Consider the following 24,654-nt stretch of genomic DNA (forward strand, 5'->3'; position numbering starts at 1 on the left):
ACTTTCAACCTAAAAAAGAAAAAAATAGACATCACCTCAAGTTCAAAATCTACCCAGAGCAACATTCCCTTTTTAATCTCCTTCTATCCTAGAAGACTGCCAGAAATAAATTTCCCCCCAACTAGGACTATTCAAAATCTTCAGAAGCATGACTCCTTTACAGCCTAATTTCCTTCAGAAAACTAACTGTATATCAGCTCTGTCATACAGAACATAAGTTGATGACTCTCAGATTACCTTTGCCTCGGTGGAGCTAATTTAAACTATGGCCCTGATAGTCAGTTGGACCTGCCAATTGCAAAGTTATTCAAGATCTCCTCTTCTCCTACTTTCCCTTGATTTATCCCTCCACCCACCCCTTTAGAGGAACTAAAGTTTATATTTTTCATTTTATTTACCTTTGATTAAGGATTATAATTATTTACTTTCATACTTTTCATATATTTTATACTGTCTCAGTTCAATACGTTCGTCCAATATTTGTCGTAAAAGCAAAATTCGAAAAGCTATATTTATCTTATAAGCAGAATTCACTTGAAACATTGAAGGAAAGCTTATTTTAAATACTGCAAAATAGTTTTTTGGTTTTGAATACTTACTCTGATCATAAAGAGTTGTTATAATTACAAAATTAAATGTCCACAAAGGTAAACTTATGGGTTTTTAATTCTTATGAAAAGAGCCAAATTTGGAATCTGGTATTTTTTATTAAAGCTACTAAAGAATGCTTTAAAAATCATGGAGAAATAAGTGTCTTTAGAGGGCCCTTATCATTTATAATTCTGACAATTATGGTTTATAAAGTCAGTTGGATACCATTAGATCATTCCAAGTTTCATTTCCATGTCTTGTTGTATTTTTATCATCAGGCAATGTCAGCAGTACTGTGCTGTGGCCCTGTCTTTGACAATGTGGGCCTTTCCCCAGATGGCTACCTATATAAATGGCTTGACAACATTCTGGCTTGTCAAGATTTACGAGTAAGTATAGGCAAAAATACATTGTTTTTAAATGTCTTCTGTGTTCTGCCTCAGTTGAGTTACTGAGATGTGTAAGCATTGTTCACAATACCTCTTCACACATCAGCCATACAAGTATAGATTTATGTGTTGTTCGCTTTACGCTATGATACATCAAGATAAAAAAGATAGTAACATTTATCAAAACTGACCATAAGCTGGGTCATAAAGCAAATCTCAACAAAGGTCACATTAGTGAAATGATAGAGACTATGTTCTCTAATCAAAGTAGCATTAAGTTGGTATTCAATTCAATAACAAAAAGATAATTTTAAAAAATACTTCCTGATTACCAGTGAGTTGAAGAATAAATTACTATGGAAACTGGAAAATATTTTTAACTGAAGAATAATGAAAGTACTATATACTAAACTTGTGGGCTGTAAGTAAAGCCTTTCTTAGAATGAAATGCATAGCCTTAAACACATATACAAGGGGACTTCAAAAAGTTTTGTGGGAGAATAGAATTAAAAGATAAAAAATTTAAAAATATAAACTTTATTTCTTAATAATCTCCATCAAGGTTAAGACATTTTTCGAAGTCTTTGCTTAATCCATGCCTAAAGAATCCATCCCAGACCTAAGTCCTGGAAAGTTAACCATGTCAATGCCACGTTCTCTACATTATTACCTGAAGAAAATTCGGTGACTTTTAGAGATTTTTTTAAGATTAGGAAACCAAAAGAAGTCAGAAGGAGCCAAATCAGAGCTGTAAGATGGATGCCTAATGATTTCCCATCAAAACTCTTGCAAAATTGCCCTCATTTGATGAGAAGAATTAGCAGGAGCATTGTCATGGTGAAAAAGGACTTTCTGGTAAAGTTCTCCCAGGTATTTTTCTGCTAATGCTTTGGCTAACTTTCTCAAAACACTCTTATAATAGCAGATGTCATTGTTCTTTAGCCTTCCGGAAAGTCAACAAGCGAAATTCCTCGAGAACCCCAAAAATCTATTGCCATGACCTTTGCTCTTGAATAGTCCACTTTTGCTTTGACTGGACCACTTCCATCTCTTGGTAGCCATTGTTTTTATTGTGCTTTGTTCTTAGGATAGCACTGGTAAAGCCATGTTACATCTCCTGTTACAATTCTTTGAAGATCTATAGAATCTTAATTCCATTTGTTGAAAATTTTCATTGAAAACTCTACTTGTCTACTGCTGATGAGTTTTGGTGCCCGTCACATGGAACATTTGCTAAAGTTTAATTTTTCAGTCAGAATTGTATAAGCTGAACAGATTGAGATGTCTGTGGTGTTGGTTGTTGTGTCTGCTGTTAATCGTCAGTCCTCTTTAATTAGGGCACAAACTAAATGAATTTTTTCCTCACAAATTGGTATGGATGGTCTACCACTGTGGGCTTCATCTTCAACATCATCTTAAAACAGGTTTTCTATTTGTAAACTGCTAATTTCTTTGGAAGAATTGCCCCTATACATTTTTTAAAGCAGCAATGATTTCACTATTCTTCCACCCAAGCTTCACTATAAATTTGATATTTGTACTTGCTTCAATTTCAGCAGGATTCATGTTACTCTGATAGCGGCTCTTTTCAAACTGATGTCTTCTCCTTCTTAGTGCCTCAAACTAAATTCTGTTCAGACATGTTATAACAAGTTAGCACAAGTTTATTTTGGTGCAAAAAAATTTTAATCCATGCATAATTTTTCATAATATACATTTTCCATGAGCTTTCTGAAGACTCTCATATTAAAGAGAGAAAAGGTGGATAATCAATGACCTAAACATCCATCACAAGAAGTTAGAAAAAGAATAGAATATCAAACTCAAAAACAGTACCATGAAGGAAAAATAGAAATAAGAGTAGAAATTAATGAAAGAGAAACAAATTAATGGTAGTGATCACTAAACCAAAAGTTGAATTTGTTACAATACTAAAAAAAATCATAAATCCATGGCAAGTTCAATCAAGAAAGTGAGAGTGACTTTCTTTAAAGTGTTAAAAAAAGAAGACTATAAAACCAGATGGCTTTGCTGATGAATTCCACTGAACATTTAAAGAAAAAATTGCATGGATTCAATGCAAATTCTTAAAGAGAAAACAGATGAAGAGGAAATACATCCCAGTACATTTTGTGAAACCAGAATAACCTTGATAATAAAACAAGAAAAGGTTGTAGCAAGAAAGAAAATTAAGAGGCAGTCTCATTCATGAGATTGTCTCTAATACATAGATACAAAACTTTAAATAAAATATTAGAAAATTGAATTTAATGATATAGAAAAAAGATGATTTACCATGGTCAAATTGGGTTTATTGAAGAACTGTAAGGTTGGTTAATATTCAAATGTCTGTCAGTTCATTCATATATTAACTATATTCACAGAATCTCAAAAACATGATCTCAGATGTAGGAAAAGCATTTGTTAAAGTTCTACATTTATTCATGAGAAAAACTCCTGGCAAAACTACAAATAGAAAAGAACATCCTTAGTTTGACAAAAGGCACCTTGAAAAAAAAACACCCTATGAGCACCATATTTAATATAAAATATGTAAACATCATATTTAATAGTTAATTTGAAAGTGTTCTCTCTGAGATTAAAATGGCCAAGGAAGCTTACTGTCACCACCTCTATCAACATCATACTGGAGATCCTAGCCAATGCAGTAGGAAAGAAGAGATTATAAAGAATAATAGAACATAAATAAAACTCATTGTTCACAGGTGACACAATTGTGTGTGTAGGAAATTCCAACAAGTCTTTAGATAAAGTGTTGGAATTAATCAGTGAATTTAGCCTGGTTGCCATATGAAAGGTCAAAATTAAAAATCAATTATATTTCAGTACAGCAACGATGGGGAGCTGGAAAAATAAATTTTTAATTATGCCACTTATAATGGCATTTTAAAATTAGGAATTAACATTGGAATTAACATTAAACACTTAGGAATAAACCTAACAAAAATGTGCAGGGCCTCATACATAGAAATATATAAGGCATTAGTGAGAAAAATTAAACATCTAATAAATGGAAGAATATACCATGCTATTGAATAGGAAGATTCACTATTGTAAAGAAGTCAGTTCTCCTCCAGAATGATTTATGGAGACAGTGCAATTCCAGTCAAAATCTGGGCAGGATATTTGTGACAACTGAAAGTTCCTTTCAAGACCAGAAATAGCTAAGATAACTTTGAACACTATAATCAAAGTGAGAGGATTCACTTCAGCAGAAACCAATACTTACTATAAACGTATGGTCATTAAAACACTGAACTATTGACCAAGAATAAGTATATATACCAATGGAGTAGAATAGGGAGGCCAGAAAATTACCCATGTATTATGTATATGCATACATGGTTTATTTCAAAGATGGCGCTGCAGAGCTATGAGAAAAATGGTTTTTTTCCAATAAGTAATTTGGGGTCAATTGGATAGCCTTACTAAAGGAAAGAAAGAAAAAGAAATTTGATCCTTTCCTCACACTTTACAAAAATTCATTGCAGGTGGATTGTAGATCTAAATGTAACAGCTAAAATAATAGTCTCTAGAAAAGAATCCAGAAGAATATCTTCATCCCTGGGGTTACAGTAAGATTTCTTGAGCAGAATGCAAAAATTACTAACCCTAAGGAAGAGCTATTAACTTTTATTCACCAAAAGACACCATTAAGAGTGTGAACAGGCTAGCCGTAAAGTGAGAGATGTCTATAACACACAGTCAGCAGAGGGTTCTTATCTAGAATATATAAAGGACCCCTACAAATAAATAAGATAAATACAGACTCAATAGAAAAATGAGCAAGAAACTTAAGCAGTTCACCGAAGAGGTTATCTAAGTGACCAGTAAACATAAGAAAACATTCTCAAGCTCATTAATAATCATGTATCTTAGTCCATTCAGGCAGCTATAACAAAATATCATAGACTAGTGGCTTATGAACAACAGAAATTTATTTCTCACAGTTTTGGAGGCCAAGAAGTCCAAGGTTAAGGTGCTGGCAGATTTATGTCTGGTGAGGGCCTTCTTCCTGGTTCATAGGCAGCAGTCTTTTTGCTGTGTCCTCACTTGACATAAGAGACAGGGGAACTCTCTGGGGTCTTTCTTATGAGAGCACTAATCTCATTCACAGGGCTCCCCACCTCATGACCTAATCACCTCCTAAAGGCCCCACCTCCAAATACCACCACCTTGGGGGTTAAGATTTAAATATGAATTGGAGGCTGGGGGGATACAAACATTCAGTCTATAGCATGAGGGAAATGCAAATAAAAGCCACAGGAGACAAAATTATATACCATATAATTCCATTTATATAGACCTCAAAAACTGCCCATACTAACAAGTAGTGCTAGAAGTCAAGATAGTGGTTTCTCCTGGGTAGGAAAGACAGGCTGGTGTTTAAGAGAGTGCCCAGGGGAGGGTTCAGTGGTGCTGGTAATATTCTGGTTTTTGACCTGCTGGTGATCATAGGAGGGTGTTAAAATGACTCATGATATACATAGGAATTGTATACTATTTCTGTGTATTTTATACCTCAATATAAGTTTCTAAAGTACAATAAAAGCTTGATTCTTCTCTCAAGTCTAACTTTTTAATGACTTTTTTTGTTTTGTTTGTTTGTTTATTTGTTTTGTTTTGTTTTGTTTTGTTTTGTTTTTGAGACGGAGTCTCACTCTGTCCCCCCGGCTGGAGTGCGTGGTGCGATCTCGGCTCACTGCAACCTCCGCCTCCCGGGTTCATGCCATTCTCCTGCCTCAGCCTCCTGAGTAGCTGGGACTACAGGCGCCCGCCACCACGCCCGGCTAATTTTTTGTATTTTTAGTAGAGACATGTTATTTTAAGTCATTTGCAATAATATCGTCAGCTTTTATCTGCTGCTAATTACTTAAAGCCAGTTGGGGGAAACTAGGTTGAAGATGTTTGACCATCCAGTTAGAATATCACTCCCACCTAGGCCCAAACCCTGTAAGTAAAAAAACATGGAGAAGCCAGAATCTTGCCTTTTCCACCTGGTTTCAACTGGCAAGAAGAGTGAACAACTTTAAGAAGAGGCACCAGAATGTTCCTTTTTTTTTTTTTTTTTTTTTTTGAGACAGAGCCTCACTCCATTGCCCCAGCTGGAGTGCAGTAGCTCCATCTCAGCTGACTGCAACCTCTGCCTCCCGGGTTCAAGTGATTCTCATGCCTCAGCCTCCCCAGTAGCTGGGATTACAGGCGCACACCACCATGTCCAGCTAATTTTGTATTTTTAATGGAGATAGGGTTTCACCACATTGGCCAGGCTGGTCTCAAACTCCTGACCTCAAGTGATGCGCCTGCCTGGGCCTCTCAAAGTGCTGGGATTACAGGTGTGAGCCACCACTCTGGGCCAGAATGTTACTTTCTTCTCAGAAAGTTTCTCAGAAGAAAGTAACATATGTAGCCTCTAGGCACCAGGCTTCTCCTGGACAAATGTGCATATTCACTGACCATCTGGTATTTGAGAGTACCTTCAGGCATCATCGATTCAGCATCCTATTAATTCTATCTAGTATGATTTTTTAATTAAAAAACTTTGATTAAAAAGAGTCTACTGAGACTGTATTTCTTTTTGAAAGATAGGCCACTAAGCTTCACAAAGTATATTTAGTAACCAATCCTCATAATCATATTTCCTCAAGAGACTTTGTAGTAGGAATAGACATTGATACACAAGTATACTTCACATCTGCCACTATAATTATCACTATTCCTACTGGCATCAAAATGTTTAGGTGAGTGGCCACTATGCATGCACGGTGGTAACATCAAATGATCCCCCACAATACTCTGAGCTAATACATAGAGGATACCCTTTTGTATATTGGATTTTTTAAACCAAATACGTGTATTTTTCAGAAATATTTTAAATGCAAAAAAAATTGCCAATAAAGTCTTCGTCCTTTTTTTTTTTTTTTTTTTTTGAGACCTAGTCTCACTGTGTCACCCAGGCTGGAGTGCAGTGGCACGATCTCAGCTCACTGCAACCTCTGCCTCCCAGGTTTAAGTGATTCTCCTGCCTCAGCCTCCTGAGTAGCTGGGACTACAGGCACCCACCACCATGCCCAGCTAATTTTTTCTATTTTTTAGTAGAGACAGGGTTTCACCATGTTGGCCAGGCTGGTCTCGAACTCCTGACCTCAGGTAATTCACCCACCTCAGCCTCCCAAAGTGCTGGGATTCCAGGCGTGAGCCACCGCGCCCAGCCACTCCTTTTCAGAGGTAAAAATTGAGAATAGGTGGACCCTATGTAACAGACTTACATGATCAAATTTAATGTATACATTTCAGTTTTCAGTTGCGACATTATACTCTTGAAGAATATGTGACATAAAAACCAAAATGAAAGCTCGGTCTTCCCTTTCATTTTACTCAGTTTATATTGACTAAGCTTTATCTGTATCTTTCTCTAGAACATTCTTTCATCAAATGGGAATAATATTGATTTGCTCCATGTATTCAGGTTCATCAACTTGGCTGCGAAGTTGTTGTCTTGCTACTGGAACTTAATCCTGACCAAATAAATCTTTTTAACTGGGCAATTGACCGATGCTACACAGGTTCCTACCAACTTGCATCTGGCTGCTTCAAAGCCATAGCAACTGTGTGTGGAAGCAGGTACGAATTTTTATAAGCAGTGATGAGTGGCAAGTATGTTTAGGGTTACTTTTTGTGATATGAATGACGGAGAGCTGTTTTGCAACTATATGAGCAAAGTAAGTTCTATGAGAATATAAAATGTTCTGTATGTCCCCAGCAGGTAAACTACTCCCTGTAAGGTTGCAGTTCCATTGGTTTTTCTCATTTTATCAGGAAATGATTTGTTGTTATAGTACCTTTCTTTTTAATTGCCTGGAAATTCACAGTCAGGTATTACAGCAGGATTTGAAAATGACAAAGAAGATACATTATAGGAATTAAAGGAATGTCTAGAAATGTTTATAACGAGGGTGAACTATAGCCCATCAGCCATCTTTACAAAAGACCAAACCCAGGAAGTGGCCTAAAATTTTTAAACTCACTTTATCCAAAACTTCAGAAAGGAAAAAAAGAAAAGAAAATGTGATACCAAAGGTTCTATAGATTACACTTTTAAAACCATTGCCTTTGTTATATAAATTAGTTATTCAGTGTAGCCATTCAGCATGATTTATGTGCTGAAATAAGTTCATAGCTACCAAGAAAGGGTTAATAAAGGTTCTCCAAGTTACATAAGCTATTCCCAAGAAAGAGCTTATGTATCAGAAAAATTGAGGGAAACCAGCTCGTTTATTTTTGAAAATATTCATATAGAGTGTCAATTTTCCTTTTTAATTAAATGTTGCACTTTAAATAGCTATCTTGAGCTACCAGATCAAGAGAATAAAAGTGAATTAGTTTTAAATTCCAATCTCTTAGAGGTCTAAGTTAGTAAAAGCGGTATTTTGGAAGACGTCTACTTTCAATAAACCTAAAATGAACATGCTATTTAGAGAGACAAGTTTCTCCTTAAAATTTTTATCTTTCTTTTATAAAGATAGTAGATAACATTTCATATCTAAAGGTTTCAGAAGTAGAGTTTTTATTATAGATTTTAATATCCATAAAAGTTAGAGCAAATGAATATAACCTAAACTGCCTGATTTTCCATCAAGTTTTATTTCCCGTTATAAGCATTACTAAAAAATATACTTTAGGACATTACCAAAGGAACATTGTTACAAAAATCTCTTTGTCCAGAGTGCTTTTTTTAAAATTTTCAGATATTTCAACATTCTAAAAATAAAGTTTTGTTCACATGACCCTTTGATTTTAAAAAATATATTTAGAATCTATGGCTTGGGCTTCTTTCTTTGACAAAAATAAGTTTCACCTCTTCGCTGCCCTTCTCCCAGTGAACTTGGCTTGAGCTATCCTAATCAAATTTATTGCATTGCATGGCCATCTCACAAAACATTACACTGCACTTCTCTGAATAAATCTAGGTATTTTTCCTTAGGGAGCACAAATAAGTGCTTAATAAATTTAACAACATAGTCTCAATTTCAATAATATCTCTAGTCACAAAAATATTAGGTCATAAAACCTGCTATGTTCCAAGTATTTTTTAAGGTATCATTATACACTATCTTGGTTTCTTGGACAAATATTGCATATCTGTTTGCATTCATGACACCCATCTATTCTGAAGGAAGGGCAGAGGGCAGGAGAATACAATAGCTTGAACCCAACTGTCCAGATAGTGACCAGCATTTCTGCCATTTCTCAACACAAGGCATGTTCAGAATTTAAAATTTCCGCTGTTGCTTAAATTTGCTCTTTCCACATAAATTCTCAGCCTGTGTAGTCTAGACAGGCCTCCAGAGAGGCTTGAGCAGTCATTGTGCTTGAGTTTGCAGTACTTTTTTACAAAACCAATTGTGATATTTTCAGCTCTTGCTTGATTTGTCTTCTGTAAGTTTGCTTCTAAAAAGCAACTGAAGACCTTATGAAATATGTTTCCGAAAAGTCATATGCAAACTGAATTTTATTTTAAGTTTCTCAAACAAGTTATCTACACAGTAACTCCTACAAGTCATTTTCTAAAGCAAAGAATTCTTGTAAGATAAATAATGATCTCCTTTTCAAATAGGAATGATTATATCCTGGATTTATTTGTGGAGGAATATGACAGTTTATAAGTACATTTACTTATTAAGAAACCACTCATAATTGACTTTAAAATACCTAAAGGATTAAATTTTTTTAAATGTTCTTGTTGATTTAAATTTTCTACTTTAGCTTTAGAAAAGAGGATTTGCCATTTTTGCATAATTAATGTATCAGTGTTCACTAGCTGTGGCAATGGGGAAAAATGGTTCTCTACATCCTTCTTTTTGGTTACTTTTCCAGCAGTAAAGGACTGTGTGTGAGCGTGCGAGAGAGTGTGTGTGTGTGTGTGTGTGTGTGTGTGTGCATGTGCTGTGAACTTACTGTTCTCTAGTCAAAACTCTACAGCTATGCCATGCTATGACTCTGGTGATATTAGGAGATAGAAAGTCAGAACAGAACTAGAATAGGACCAAAGGAAATGAGGATAAAGATAGAAAGTGATGGTAGAACTGGCAGTATTAATTTTGGAAAATTTTTCATAAAACATGTTAATATATTTGATTAAAAGCTATTAGATACAGCTCACTACTATAATTTAGTACAAAAAATTGCTTACTTGTTAGGCAGCTTTAGTTCAAATAACTATTCGGCTTCTGTGTGTGTCCTAATTAATTTTTCCCCCACTCCAAATGAGATTAGAATAAGATAGATAAGGAAATTGAGAAAGAAACTAAACGACTTTCCAAGGTTATAAATCAAGGTAAATTGTGTATTAAGAGTATAGGCCATTTCCAATCACTAGCTTAACGCACCAGAATTCTCCTCACATTTTAATTAAATACTTAAGAATTTCATTATTTTTACTTTTACCTTCCAACACACTTTTAAAATGTGTTTAATAGATATTTTAGAATTGTATGTAAGAACAAAGTGCAAAGTGTTGATTTTTAAGTAATTTTGTTGGATTTTTTTTCGGTGGTGGTTTTTGTTGGCATTGTTTGTATGTTTGTTTTTTTTTAAGTTAACATTCTGTAAATCTTCCTAATTTAAGTCAGGCCTAGCAAACTTGAATTCTTAAAAGTGAATGCCTATTTCTTCAGGGAATATTATCCATCTATCAACAAGGAAGACAGGCAAAGCTTATGATTCATAAATCCCAATCACACTCCCTAACTGATGATAAATAGCCCTATTTGGTTATGTCAGCCATCTGGAGTGTTTCAGGAGAGCAGAGTTGGGAATCTGGGCTCCAGAAACATACCATCTTGGGTTCAAATCCTCACTCCACCTCTAATCAAGCAGCTGTGTGTTCTTGAACAAGTTACTGCAGATGCCTACCCACTAGTAAAATAGGGCTGATGATAGGGTTAGAGTAATGATTAAACAAAAACAACCTCTTGGCCTAAGGCCTAACAAATGGTAAATACCCCATAAATAATGTTATTCAATAGTTGTTGGAGGAGAACAGCTGTGAAGTAATCCCCTCAATTAACCAGTAAAATCTTTCTCTTCAGAATACCTCAGAGCCATCTTGAGCTTTGTCACATAGTACTAGGTAAGCCAGAGTAGCGGACATTTCCCAAATTCTTCAACATCTCCTCTCTTCTAGATAGTTTTATTTCTTGTTTACTTTTTGAGTCACATCTACCTCCCATATTTATTTTATCATTTGATTTTTATTTGGTATGATCACAGCTGTCTTTATCTTTTACCCTTGCTCTGCCTATGCTGAATAATTAAATATTGAAAGGTATAAGATTCCATTTCTCAGCCTGTTTTCAACATCTAAGTACAGATACTTTATTTGTACTCTTTTGCTTATTTGAAATCTCTCTCATTGTTTCCTCCTCTGGGTTTCTTTCATTTTCTGGATCTGTTATTCCTTTCAGTGTTGTTGCTTATGAATTTAATAGCTCATTCTTCAACAACAAAATAAATGCTCTGATTACAAGGTCAAGTGCATGGCCCTGCCTAGTAAGAGGGAGGCTTTGTCTGCCCCTTTCCTGCCTTTAAATCTCCAGCGATCCAGCAATATATTTGGCTCATATATATGTATATTTGTATATATATAAATGTATTAGTGTTAGAGTCCAGTGTCAGAAGACAGAGACATAGGTAAAGCATCTCTGCTACTATAACACTCAGAAGGGAGTTTCCTTTCTACTTTTATAGGCAGAAAGGTCTGTTCCAAGATACAGCAATTTGTAACAATTCCAAACTTCACTGGCTATGAAATGCACTATTGTGGGCTGTCTAGGAGACTGAGAGCATTGTAGGTAAGAGCTTGAATTCTTTGAAGTCAGACTTATCTAGAAGTCTGGGCTCCACCACTTCTACATGACCTGAAGCAAGTACTTTTCTCTAGGCTTTGCATGCTTGTTGTGAAGATTAAATAACAAATATAAGTAAAGGTCTTGGCACAGTACCTGGCACAAAGTAAGCACATAATAACATCAGTGTCACCCATCATTCAACATCGTTCTTGCATTCATCATCATCACCACCATCATCTGGCAGTAGTTCCCCAATTTTTCATCAGACCCACCAAACTTAGACTGTGTTTATTTAAAAATACAAGTTACAGAAAAATAAACATTTTGGAGTAAAAATTAATAAATCTATTTTGGATGGCAATATATCAGTATGTACCAAAATTTTAAGTGTGCCCTTTGACCCTGCATGACCTCTCTATGAATTTTTTCTAAAGAAAGGCCAGCACATTTGGTGTTTGTGGCACTATAATAATGAAAAAGTGAAAACAGTCTAAATATCTATCAATGCATGTCAAAAGTTGGATTTCCCAGGAAATAGACTGAGATGGATATTTGAACGCAGGACATTTATTAGGGTGGGCCCTTGGGGTCAACATCTATGGAGAAATGAAGGAATTAGGACTGGGAAGAGAAAAGAAACCTCAGTCATTCCCACTGGGGCTGCTGCTGGGGAACAGATATGACCTTGACCTAGGCAAACCTCTGGCTGAAGGCAGTTCCCAGAGAAGGCTTCAGATCAAGGATTCAGCTGGAGGATTGAGTGCCTCCATCTTGAAAGAAGGATCTAGGTGGCACACCACAGTACACATTACAAGAGTAGTTGTTTATGATATGTTCCTAGAATGGAATATGTGGCAGCTATTAGGAAGACTGAAGTGAGCCTTATAGTTCAGTGAAAAAGCAGATCATCAAACAGTACAGACAGGTGGTGTAATCACATTTATGTTTAAAACCCTGTGCATTGAAGGAGTATTTTGATGCAAATGTCTGTATATAGACTTGGAAGACAGCTGAAATATCAAAATGTTGACAGTAATTGCCTCTTGGATAAGATTAACAATTGGGACAATGAAAGGACATGAGATACTTCTACATTTTATTCTATTCACCTACCTGCAAGCAACACCAACTTGCAGCCCTGTGAGTGAACCATCTTCAGGGCGGACCGTGTAGCCCTATGTGTTGCTTGAATCTTTTAGAAGAAAAATATATTCATGTCATAAAAATTAATATTTGAGTAATGTTAAAAGTAGAAAAACTTTTTCATGTGTATAATTTCTCACTGAACTTAATGTAAAATGGGATGTATTCATAGTAGGACATGCCTTTCTAGAAAGGTGATTGTCTCATTCTGTTTTCTGTTGCCTATAACAGAATACCTGGAACTGGATAATTTATAGAGAAAGCAATTTATTCCTTGCAGTTATAGAGACTAAGTCCACAGTCAAGGGGCCTCATGTGGTGAGGGCCTTCTTGCTGATGGGGACTCTCTACAGAGTCCTGAGATGGCTCAGGGCTTCACATGGCAGGAGAGTTGAACATGCTAGCTTCTCTTCCTCCTCTTATAAAGCTACTGGCCCCACTCCTATGATATGTATCAATCCATTAATCCATGAATAGATTAATCCATTCATGAGGGCAGTCTCATGACCCACTCACCACTTAAAGGCCCCCGTTCTCAATACTGCCACAATGGGGATTAAATTTCAGCATGAGTTCTGGTGGGGCAAACATTCAAACCAAAGCAGTGATTGTTCTAAAACAGAACTTCTTAGATAATGTAATTATGTAGAATCAAAAAAAAGATTCCCAAGGAAAAACAACTAATATGTTTTTTCACCTTCAAACTATCTTTTTCTTCCTGAAGTTTGTTTGAAAATAAATAGTAGTAACTCACCTTCTACATATAAACCGTTTAATAGTTCAACTCAACCAGGTGCAGTTGTTCACACCTGTAATCCCAACACTTTGGAAGGCCAAGTTGGGAGGATCACCTGAGCCCAGGAGGTGAAGACAGCAGTGAGCCATGATCATGCCACTGCACTCCAGCCTGGGCAACAGTGAGACCTTGTCTCAAAAATAAAAAAGAGAGAGAAGAAAAAGTTCAACTCACCAGGAGTTTTCTACTTATGACTTCTTTTCCACTATAATCTAAGAAAATACATATGGTGAAAAGATAACATCTTTAAATAGGATTACATAGCAAGAAAAAAATGGATTTAATCTCTCTATTCTATATGGTTATACTGCCAATTGCCACATAATCTATTCTGTGTTCCTCTCCCCCCATCCCACACATGCTATCAGTTACCAAATCCTGATGATTTTATCTCCTTAGTGTTCCTCAGATCTCTCCCTTCCTTCTGTCTCTACTGTTTCTGCCCTAATTCCAGCCCTCATCAGTTCCCATTTGCATTCTTGTAGTAGCTTCCACTCTTGGCCCCATACAATCCATTCTCCACACAGCAGCCAGAGTGATTCTTCAAAAGTGAGTGCCATGGCCTCCCTCCCCAGGGCAAATCCTCTAGTGCTTCTCTGAAACTTGAGGGTGAAGTCCATAGGCTGGTCATCTTCTGAACCCACCTACTGGCCTAGCCTCGCTTCCTTCTGTTCCTCTACTTATTTTATTCAGTCTACTACACAAAGATTCTTCCCTTTTATAATAGATATCTTGCTGTTTCATTCTTGTAATCTTTCAAAATGCTGTCCTCTCTATCTGGAACACTCCTGTACTACCCCTTCCGTGACCTGGCTAATGTCACCTGATGCTTCAAGACCCATTTTACTTGTTTCCTCTTCAGAAAAGACTTCTCTACCCCCCATCTAATGTAGGTGTCCCTCATCAGGATTCTTGTAGCATGCTGTGGATGTTCCAACAACACTCATCAGAACTAGACTGTACAGGTTGTCTCCGTGACTAAACTGTAAGCCCTCCTTAAGGACTGGGACCAGCCTTGCTATCTTTGTATCATTGGTACTTTGTATGTTGTTCCTGATAGTTGTTTGGCACTTAATAAATTTAGAAGAAGAATCAAATGAAAATATTGATTTGGTGAGCTATTGAGAAATTTAGTACATGTATCCTTTTCTGTCTTTTTCACTTGTTGGTTTGCATTAAAGTCTGTTTGCATCAGATAGACTTTTGTGTTCTTTTATCCTGGTGTCCCAGTATTTATGCATCAGATAGACTTTTGTGTTCTTTTATCCTGGTGTCCCAGTATTTAATTTTAAACCAAAATAAAGTCATTTTCCTTTATCTACTGATAAATAGCAAAAGAAGGAAGCAAAAAATGGCCAGATGGGGGTAAGAATGTCACTAATAAGTGACTGAGGTCAGCATGCCAGCTAGAATTTTAAGAGGTAACAATCTAGCCACTCTGTTTTATAAACCATGCTTTTTTTGTTTTGTTCTGTTGTGTTTTTAGGAACTATCCCTTCGACATAGTGACATTGTTAAACCTTGTTCTATTCAAGGCCTCTGACACCAACAGAGAGATTTATGAAATCTCCATGCAGCTCATGCAGGCACGTATCATTTACTGGCATAGAAAATATCCATCCTTGAGTACAGAAAATAGAAATGGTAGTTGATTACCTAATTGCTGTTTATTGATAGGCCTTTGCTTATTTCTGCATATCATTTGTGGCTATGAAGAGTGAGAAAGCAACTATATAATCTTTTGTAAACATACTAATTAAACTGATGTTTTACCTTTAATTCTATTTTTAAATGGGAATTAATTAATTTTGTTACTTCTAACCTTTGTTAAATACAAATGCTCATGAGATATCCAGCTAATGCTTTTCATACTACTTTTTTACTTTCCTACATCTTTATAGATCCTTGAAGCAAAGCTTTTTGTATACTCAAAGAAAGTCGCTGAGCAAAGACCGGGAAGTATTCTCTATGGAACACACGGCCCGCTGCCACCCCTCTACAGCGTGTCACTCGCCCTCTTGTCATGTGAGCTGGCCAGGATGTACCCTGAGCTCACACTCCCCCTCTTCTCAGGTACCAGGCAATAGTCAATAATGACATATGTGATCATTTCTAATAATGACATATGTGATCATTTCTAATAATGACATATGTGATCATTTCTTTGCTCTAAGTAATTTTTCTTTTTAAATTCTAGTTTAATTTTAGAGTTATGAGCAGGCACGATGCCACGCATTCCTGTAATCCCAGCACTTTGGGAGGCCAAGGCAGGCAGATCACTTGAATCAGGAGTTTGAGACCAGCCTGGCCAACATGGTGAAACCCTGTCACTACTAAAAATACAAAAATTAGCCAGGTCTGGTGGCGTGTGCCTGTAATCCCAGCTACTTAGGAGGCTAGACAGGAGAATCGCTTGAACCCAGGAGGCAGAGGTTGCAGTGAGCCGAGATTGCGCCACCGTACCCCAACCTGGGCAACAGAGTGAGACTCTGTCTCAAAAAAAAAAAAAAAAAAAATCTTAGAGTGATAATTAGTGATGCTAAGTTTGTAGGTCAGAATTACTGTGGGCTAGATCCAGTTACATATGAAAGTAAATTCTATAATTGTTAAATGAAAAAAATTTCTTTATCTAAAGCAGTGTAGGCATAAACATACATATGACAAATGCAAGGTGCTTAGATTAATAATACTAACTTCTGCATACATTATATATATAAATTTCCCAAAGAAACTAATATCCCACAAAAGCTAAATATGAACAGTGTAATTTATAACACATATAATTGCTGCAAGTTGTTTGGTGGTTGTGATAGTGGTGGTGTTTTGTAGCTTGTATTTTGCTTCATATGTAAGTTGTTGAAAGTTTGAATTTTTGCATATTCTTTACAATCTTCATAAATAGTTTTTGTGAATTTGGCTTTGCATAGTGGATGGATTGCCACATGGAGGATAAACTGCAGTTAGGTAATGCAGAATTGCTAAAGAATTGCATTTGTCAGGCCAGGCGTGGTGGCTGACACCCGTAATCCCAACACTGGAGACCGAGGAGGGCTAATCACCTGAGGTCAGGAGTTTGAGACCAGCCTGGCTAACATGGTGAAACCCCATCTCTACAAAAAAGACAAAAATTAGCTGGGCATGGTGGCCCGCGCCTCTAGTCCCAGCTACTCAGGAGGCTGAGGTAGGAGAATCACTTGAACCCGGGAGGCAGCGATTGCAGTGAGCCGAGATCATGCCATTCCACTCCAGCCTAGGCAACAGAGTGAGACTCTGTCTCAAAAAAAAAAAAAAAAAAAAAAAATTCATTTGTCACCTAACTTCTTGCCTACGCTTACGTAGCACTTTGCCAAGAGACAGACTTTGGCCTCTTGAATTCATCCTGTTTTTCCATCTCTATCACCACCTCACCACTGCTTTGTCCAGATCTTCCTCAGTCCTTCCCTGCCTCTGCATTACCTAACTACAGTTTATCTTCCATGTGGCAGTCCATCCACTATGCAAAGCCAAATATGTCCAGCACTTCTTAACTCAAACTTCTCTGCCCAGTTGTCCTAAAAATAGCTGATAACAGCCTACATTTAGTGAGTGGATAGTAGGTACCAGCCTCCATGCTAGGTACTTTATGTGCATTGCATTTATCACTTAATATTTATAAACCCTGGTATAGTACAGTGGTTAGAACAGAGGCTTTGGAGTCAGGCAACCTTTCACTAGTTGTTTGACTGTGGGCAAGTCACAGAACCTCTAAATTACATTCCTTATCTGTAATAGTAATGACTACCCCATAGGATGTGAAGATTAAAGTTATCTAATGAAAACCAAGCAGCTGGCCCAGTCCTGGCATGGAATTATCACAACTACCACCACCACCATCATCATTGTTTTACAGATGAGAAACTAAGGTTTAGAGATGTTAAATAATTTGCTCAAGACCATATAGCTAGGAAGCAACCAAGTCAGAATTAAATCTAGATCTGTCTTCCTCCAAAGCCATTGCTATAAAATTAGAACTCAGCCAAGGGGCAGGGAAAAAAAAGCTCCTTTTCTAAACTTGCTTTCTACCTTTTCATTCAAGAATCCTCTACTCCAGTCCTACTGAATCTTTGACCAACATTCCAGGTCCTCTTGTAAATCTTTGCTTCTGTACATGCTGTTGAATGGCCCTCACCCCTTCTTCCTAACTTCAACTTTCCAGAAGATCTAACTTAACATCCACCTCAACTGTGCAGACCTCTCCATATACCTGAGGCAGAGTTAGTCACTTCTTTGTGTAATACCAGAAACAGTGGAGAGACCCGATAAAAGCCTTTTTAGTAAATTAATTCTCTTCTTGCAAAACTAAAATTTATTTTTATGCACTTCACCCAAGATTTGAGTGCTGCCTACATGCTAGGCACTGTGCTTGGGTTTCAGAAATACGGAGGGAAATAAAAGTCTCTCCCATCAAACGTTCATAATCTAGCAGAAAAGATAGATATGCAATCAAGCCAAGCACAGTGGCTTATGCCTGTATCCCAGCACCCTGGGAGGCTGAGGCAGGTGGACCACTTGAGGCCAGGAGTTCGAGACCAGCCTGGCCAACATGGCGAAACCCTGTCTCTACTAAAAATACAAAAATTAGCTGGGCATGGTGGCACATGCCTATAGTCCCAGCTACTCAGGAGGCTGAGGCACAAAAATTACTTGAACCCAAGAAGCGGAGGTTGCAGTGAGCCGAGATTGTGCTACTGCACTCCATCCTGAGCGACAGAGCGAGACTCTGTCTCAAAAAAAAAAAAAAAAATAGGTGTGCGATCAAATGATTTTGATACAGTATAGCAAATGCAATTTTTTAAAAAGAAAAATGCGCAATGTATTAGACAGTAGCTGAAGGACTAAGCAATTATTGGGCCAGGAATATCAGAAAAGAATTCCCAGAGAGAAGTTGATGTCTAAGCTGTAGTTTGAAAGGAGTAGAAATTTGCATAGCAGACAAGTAGTTGATAGACATTACAGAGCAAGAGACCATTGCATATGCATCAGCTTAGAGTTATAAACTAGCATGATGTAATTGGGGGATTATATAGAGGTCAGTTTAGGTAACATAACGTGCAGGAACAGGAAAAGCTAGAGATGGTCGTGGGCAGATGCAGAGGCCAAAATCATTATCTTGGAAGGCCTTGTGTACACTACAAGGTTTGTAGGCCAGCAATCTTCCATATGTGCTTTTTGAATCCCCCTTCAGAGCTCTGTAAACAGAGAGAGCATCCAAGCAAGCTGCTGGGGTTTTGAAAGCCACTGATGAGTTGCAAACGAGAAGAGGGAGTATCAAGATTAGAATGCATTTTTAAAAGCCTGGTTGCAGTGTGGAGGGTGGATTAGTGAACATCCAGTCTGGAGAGAGGAGGATAGTTAAGAAACGATGGCAATAGTCCAAGGAGGAAATAATAAATGATAAGGGCCTGAACAAAGACAGCCCAATGAGACTGGAGAGGAGAAACCAGAGCGAAAAGCTGCCAAGCAGAGGCACAGAAGAGAATGCCTACTGTGATATCAGGGAGGTCAGTGATGATAACCCTCCTAGAAACCCAATACAGGGAGAGGGGAAGGTTTGGTGCAAGGCAGAGATCAGGAGCCCAGCCCAGGATGTTGAGTGTATGCCTCTGCTGGACTTCCTCCTGTATGGATGAGCCTGAACTGAGGGAGGTCAGTGCTAGCAACTCACAGAAGGATGGAAGGGATTAGAGCCACGGGCATGGATGAGATCAGGAATGGAGAGAGCACAGAGTGGAAGAAAGGGCCTGGACACCCCCACTTTTGCAGACTGGTCCGAGGAAGAGCAGAAGGGTGAGAAGGAATGGAGGGAGAACACTCAGGAGAAGGGTTTCATGGAAACATAAAGGAAAAAGAGATTTAGAAGGAGAGAGTGAGCAGTGCACAGCCTCCGATGCAGTAGAGAGATCCCAGAAGAGAAGACCTGAACATGACTCTCTTGAGTTTCGAGATTCATTGGTAACTGTCAGTAGTTTCTGCAGGGAGGTAGTGGCAGAAGCCAGATCACAGTGGCCTGGCTGAGAAAGAATGTAGAAAGAGAGGCTGGCCCTCCAGTGGGGTGCAGAGTCAGAGGAGGAGTTTTAAGGATGAGCGATATTGGAGCATGTTTATTAGCTGAGAGGGAGATGCTAGTAAAGTGGGAGTGGTTCACAGTTCAGGAGAGAGGAGAGAAACAGTCCAGCAAGTTTAACCAGATCAGAGGCTCCTATGAGTTGCAAGCAGGTTCAACCTACATTTCCTTGAAGAATTACCTTTTGGCTGTTTTAGCTTAGGGGAAATTACTTTTTAAAAATAACATAGAAAAATTAGGAGGTTATAATAGATTCCAAACACTTGTTTTTAATATAAACCCTGTGGTGAAATTTTTATTGCCTGTAATTTCAAGTGACCTAATTATTGTAAACGGCCAGACAAATTATTCAGGTCCACTGAACAAGAGCATCCCACTGATGTGGTCTCACATTTTATTTAAAATATTTCTGGAGCAGTGAATAGAGGGCTATTTGCATGTCTATGGCATTTTTCTTTTCTTGTTCCCTTTTAAAAAGGGAACTACCCTTGACTGTCCAGGAGCTACCTGGGTGCTTGGGATACCTCAGGCAGACATCCCTACCCTCTTGGTGCTGTTATCTGTCAGACAAAATGCAATTAACATAATAAACAAGCAAATTATGTAATGCATAAGTCTTTGCTCCAAAAAGTCTATAGATTTTTATAGCATTGTCAAAAGATAGGTCTTTTGAATAATTGCTCTCTCTTTTATTTGTTTTTGGGATGTTTTACCCCATCTTAAAGTCCAGATCCTTCTAGTGGAGTTTAAATAGTTCTCCCACCATAAAACTATTCTGAGTCTTTGCACCCAGAAGTCATTTTCCACCACCGAACCCCCAAAGCACTCTGTTTGTGCCTTTCTGATTTCATTTGTCACTGTTTCCCTTGCCCCAGAGTGATTTGTCAACATAATTTGTCTGAGTCTCTTTCTTAGGGGCAGGAACTGCATCATTTGTCAGTCTTTGCTGTCTTTGTCATGTCTAGCACAGTCGCTTGCACCTAGAAAATGCCCCGTACCTTGGGACAAATCAATGTTCTGATTTTATAAGGATTTGAGTATGTGACATAACAGTCACATCCATAAATGTAGAAATCAAGTAAATTTTGAAATTTTGACCTATATGAAACATAATAGCTTAGCACTGTCTGATTATTGTGATATAACATTATGGTCTCCAAAATAAAAAATTATAATTTTAATTTTAGGAAAAGGGCCAAATTGATTAAAGCTGCTGTTTCAGAAGATCCCGTGGATTATCTTGGTATAATTCCTGGCATCTGTGTTCTATTATTTAGCAGCCATGAGCCCTCTAAGCGAGATTGCATTGCCACACTGGATCATAACACCTGTATGAGACCAAGCTTTCTAATTTCCCTGAGGATAAAATACCTTCTTCTCTAGATATGAGAGATAGGAGATTACATCGGAGCCTACTGCATATACATAATGCTGTGCTTCTCTATCTTAGAAAGTTTATTTGGATTATAAAATTAAATGCTGCTGGCAGTGAAACAATGCCAAAATGCTCTGAGAGAAAGTAATGGTGAAATGACTGGACCAGACCTAGGGCTTCACTGTTTGGACTCACGTGTCTCACAGGGGACACGCAGCCCTTGGCAGGCACCTTCCACATGCTTAGCAGTTTTCAAGACGACTCAGCAAAGTGGGTTTATTCTTCCTAGAGATCCACATGTCACTTTTTAACAGCCAATGTTTCATGGAAGACACTTTGTAAGACACTGGGTCAGTGGAAAGGTAATCATTGGTGTTAGACTGATCCTAACCACAATTTATAAGAGCCTGATGGATGATAGGCACTGTGCTGAGCACATTGCATTCATTATGATTATATCTTTTAGTCATTACAGTAGCCTGGTGTGGGGCCCTGTCAGTCCCATTTTACCGACAAGGGAACTGAGGAGCAGAGATGTTAAGTAACTAGCCCAGAGTCACATGCCACTAGTATGTGGTGGATCTGGAATCTGAACACATGCCCTTCTAACTCCAAGTCCCTTATTTTGTCCACCCTCTGATATACATCTTCCGCTAGCAGTGGGTTTGAACTCATCTCCACTTTTACCAAGCCTGTGCTTGCCCCACAGTGCTATACACTTTCCTGCACAGCGCACCAGATGTGGAGCAACAAGCTTGCAGACAAGCCTTGGTTTTATCATTCTGTGGCCTTGGGGAGCTCCTGTATATGAAAATGTTTTGTAAACGTAGGACACTGTTCAGTCTGCAAGTTGGCATTTGAATTTCCATTTATTTTGGTGGAATAAGGTATGGATGACTCTCTGTCACTGCAATTCTCTTTAGAGGTAAGCCAGCGATTCCCCACAACACACCCCAATGGGCGCCAGATCATGCTTACCTACCTGCTGCCCTGGCTGCACAACATCGAGCTGGTGGACAGCAGGCTCCTCCTCCCGGGGTCGAGCCCCAGCAGCCCAGAGGACGAAGTAAAGGACCGGGAAGGTGACGTGACTGCTTCTCACGGGCTGAGAGGAAATGGCTGGGGCTCTCCAGAAGCCACGTCACTGGTCCTGAACAACCTCATGTACATGACGGCCAAGGTAAACTCAGAGGAAATGTGCTTCAAATAGCATGGCTCCATCATCAGAAAAAAACCCTGGGTTAGTCAAACCCCGGGGAAAATGGGATTCCTTTAAAAATCACATGACTGGGGATAAATAGTGGTGATGGTTGCACAGAAATATGAATGGACTTAATGCCACAGGCTGTACACTTACAAATGGTGGTGATGGTAAACTTTATGTTATGCGTATTTTACAGCAATTTTAAGAATGATAATAAAAATAAAAATAAGCCTAATATTTAAAAAACTCACGTGAATAGGTATTGTGCATGATTGATTTGTGCATTATTAATTACTGTTTACTGAAAGATGGCATCTTTCTGATAAATGGTCATGTTTCCCCCTTCTTATGATTTTGAGATGGTCATGACCCTCAAAACTACTTTCAGTCAAACCTTTTGCGTCCTTACAGTTTTCACACATCTCTTGGGCCGGTTTTTATTTTGTTATAGTATGGAGATGAAGTTCCTGGGCCAGAAATGGAAAATGCTTGGAATGCTTTAGCCAACAATGAGAAATGGAGCAACAACCTGAGGATCACCTTGCAGTTCCTGATTAGCCTCTGTGGGGTCAGCAGCGACACAGTTCTCCTACCCTATGTAAGTGTCTCTCAGCCCTTCAAGAGTGATTATTCCTGCAGGGACTTCCATGTGCAATTTGCAAGTCAGAATGTGCTCTTTGCTCCAGCTAAAATAGAAATGTCCAGTTAGTCACATGAATCTCCTGTGAGCTCATCCAGATATTACATAAAAGTTCCCTTCTGCCCCCTAGACACAGGCTATGTGTGCTAGTGATGCCTCTGTCATCTCCTTGCTCTGAGCCTTGGGACACAGAAACCTATTGATATAGCAGGTGGATATTTTTCTAGCAGTTACTGAAAGCTGCCTTCTATAAACATTGGACCTACTATGTAAGAGACACTAAGTAAAGTGTTGTATTATTACTAATGAGAATGTTTCATGTTTACATCTTGATGCTCTTGAAACAGAATAAGAAAGCAGAGTATCCAGGTTTTTCTCTTCAAATTCAAGTGGTAGAAGAGAGAAGTAAGCATGGAGAAATCCTTCTGAAATGTCTGATATTTACAGTTGGTATTTAAAAGTGATAGGATCAACAGAATGACAGCATTTTTAAAACCCAAACTCAATTGGCATTTCTGTGCTGGTTGTTTTTGTGACAGGTTTATGTCTTCCTGCTGCCTTGAGTCCACATAAGCCTCACTGCAGCTTGCAGGGCTCAGGTTGGACTATGAGGCCTGCAATAATGTGGAGCTTTAATCCAGAGTTATTTTTAAAATTTAAAACCATAAAAACAGCTAAAACTCATTTGTTTCTTGGGGAGAAGAGAATAGCAGGGGACTGGATTCCTTTTTAAACAAAAATAGCTAGCAGTTTTTTCCCAGGGTTTGTATAAATAAAATTATTTCTGAAGATGAGAACTTTGATGGCAAGTTTTCAGTTTAGATAGAATTCACGTACCTCAAAAGTAACTTTTAAAAACTTAGCCATTAGAAAAGGTAAGGGCTTTAAGAACACACTGTTGTCAGACGTGCCGATGAAGAGAGGTGAATTTTAATCCAAGTCCTTGGTTCATCCTGGGATAGCACAAAGATTAGCTATCACGGTGACAGCTCCTGCATGATGACAACTTATCTAAATGAGAGGTTTACTGGCCTAGTGTTCCTGTGGACTAGGCTCTGTGAAACATCCCTTGTTTTCTTTTTTCCTTCTCAGATTAAAAAAGTGGCAATATACTTGTGCCGTAACAACACCATTCAAACCATGGAAGAGCTTCTCTTTGAGCTGCAGCAGACAGAGCCCGTGAACCCCATCGTCCAGCATTGCGACAACCCGCCCTTCTACCGCTTCACGGCCAGTAGCAAGGCCTCCGCAGCAGCCTCGGGTAAGAAGAGCAACCGGGCAGACACCTGGTCACAGATCCCTGGGGTTTCCTTCATGTAGATTCCTGAAAGGATGTGAGAATGTGTTTGTTACTTTTTTCTTATTCCTGTGTGTGCATTCAATTAAGAGATGGCTTAAGAATAACTGAGACATGGGCTGGGCGTGGTGACTCAACGCCTGTAATCCCAGCACTTTGGGAGGCTGAGGCTGAAGTCAGGAGTTCAAGACCAGCCTGGCCAACATGACAAAACCCCGTCTCTACTAAAAATACAAAAACTTAGC

The 24,654-nt window shown here is 38.3% G+C and overlaps 1 protein-coding gene across 5 annotated transcripts in view; it reads left to right on the forward strand.

Annotated features, from left to right (window-relative positions):
- FRY (FRY microtubule binding protein) overlaps positions 1-24,654 on the forward strand; it is a 451,440-nt gene that overhangs the window by 338,730 nt on the left and 88,056 nt on the right. For all 5 annotated transcript variants that reach the window (XR_008671085.2, XM_055360541.2, XM_055360538.2 and 2 more), the window contains 7 exons: positions 870-980; positions 7,471-7,625; positions 15,277-15,376; positions 15,692-15,863; positions 22,192-22,448; positions 22,924-23,070; positions 24,205-24,373. Coding sequence is in view for 4 of the 5 variants with exons in the window: in XM_055360541.2 (XP_055216516.1) it covers positions 870-980; positions 7,471-7,625; positions 15,277-15,376; positions 15,692-15,863; positions 22,192-22,448; positions 22,924-23,070; positions 24,205-24,373 (1,111 nt within the window). In the remaining variant the exon portion in view is untranslated. The remainder of the gene's footprint in view (positions 1-869; positions 981-7,470; positions 7,626-15,276; positions 15,377-15,691; positions 15,864-22,191; positions 22,449-22,923; positions 23,071-24,204; positions 24,374-24,654) is intronic.

The sequence above is a fragment of the Gorilla gorilla genome, chromosome 14 (genome assembly GCF_029281585.2).
Source record: "Gorilla gorilla gorilla isolate KB3781 chromosome 14, NHGRI_mGorGor1-v2.1_pri, whole genome shotgun sequence".
NCBI lineage: Eukaryota > Metazoa > Chordata > Mammalia > Primates > Hominidae > Gorilla > Gorilla gorilla.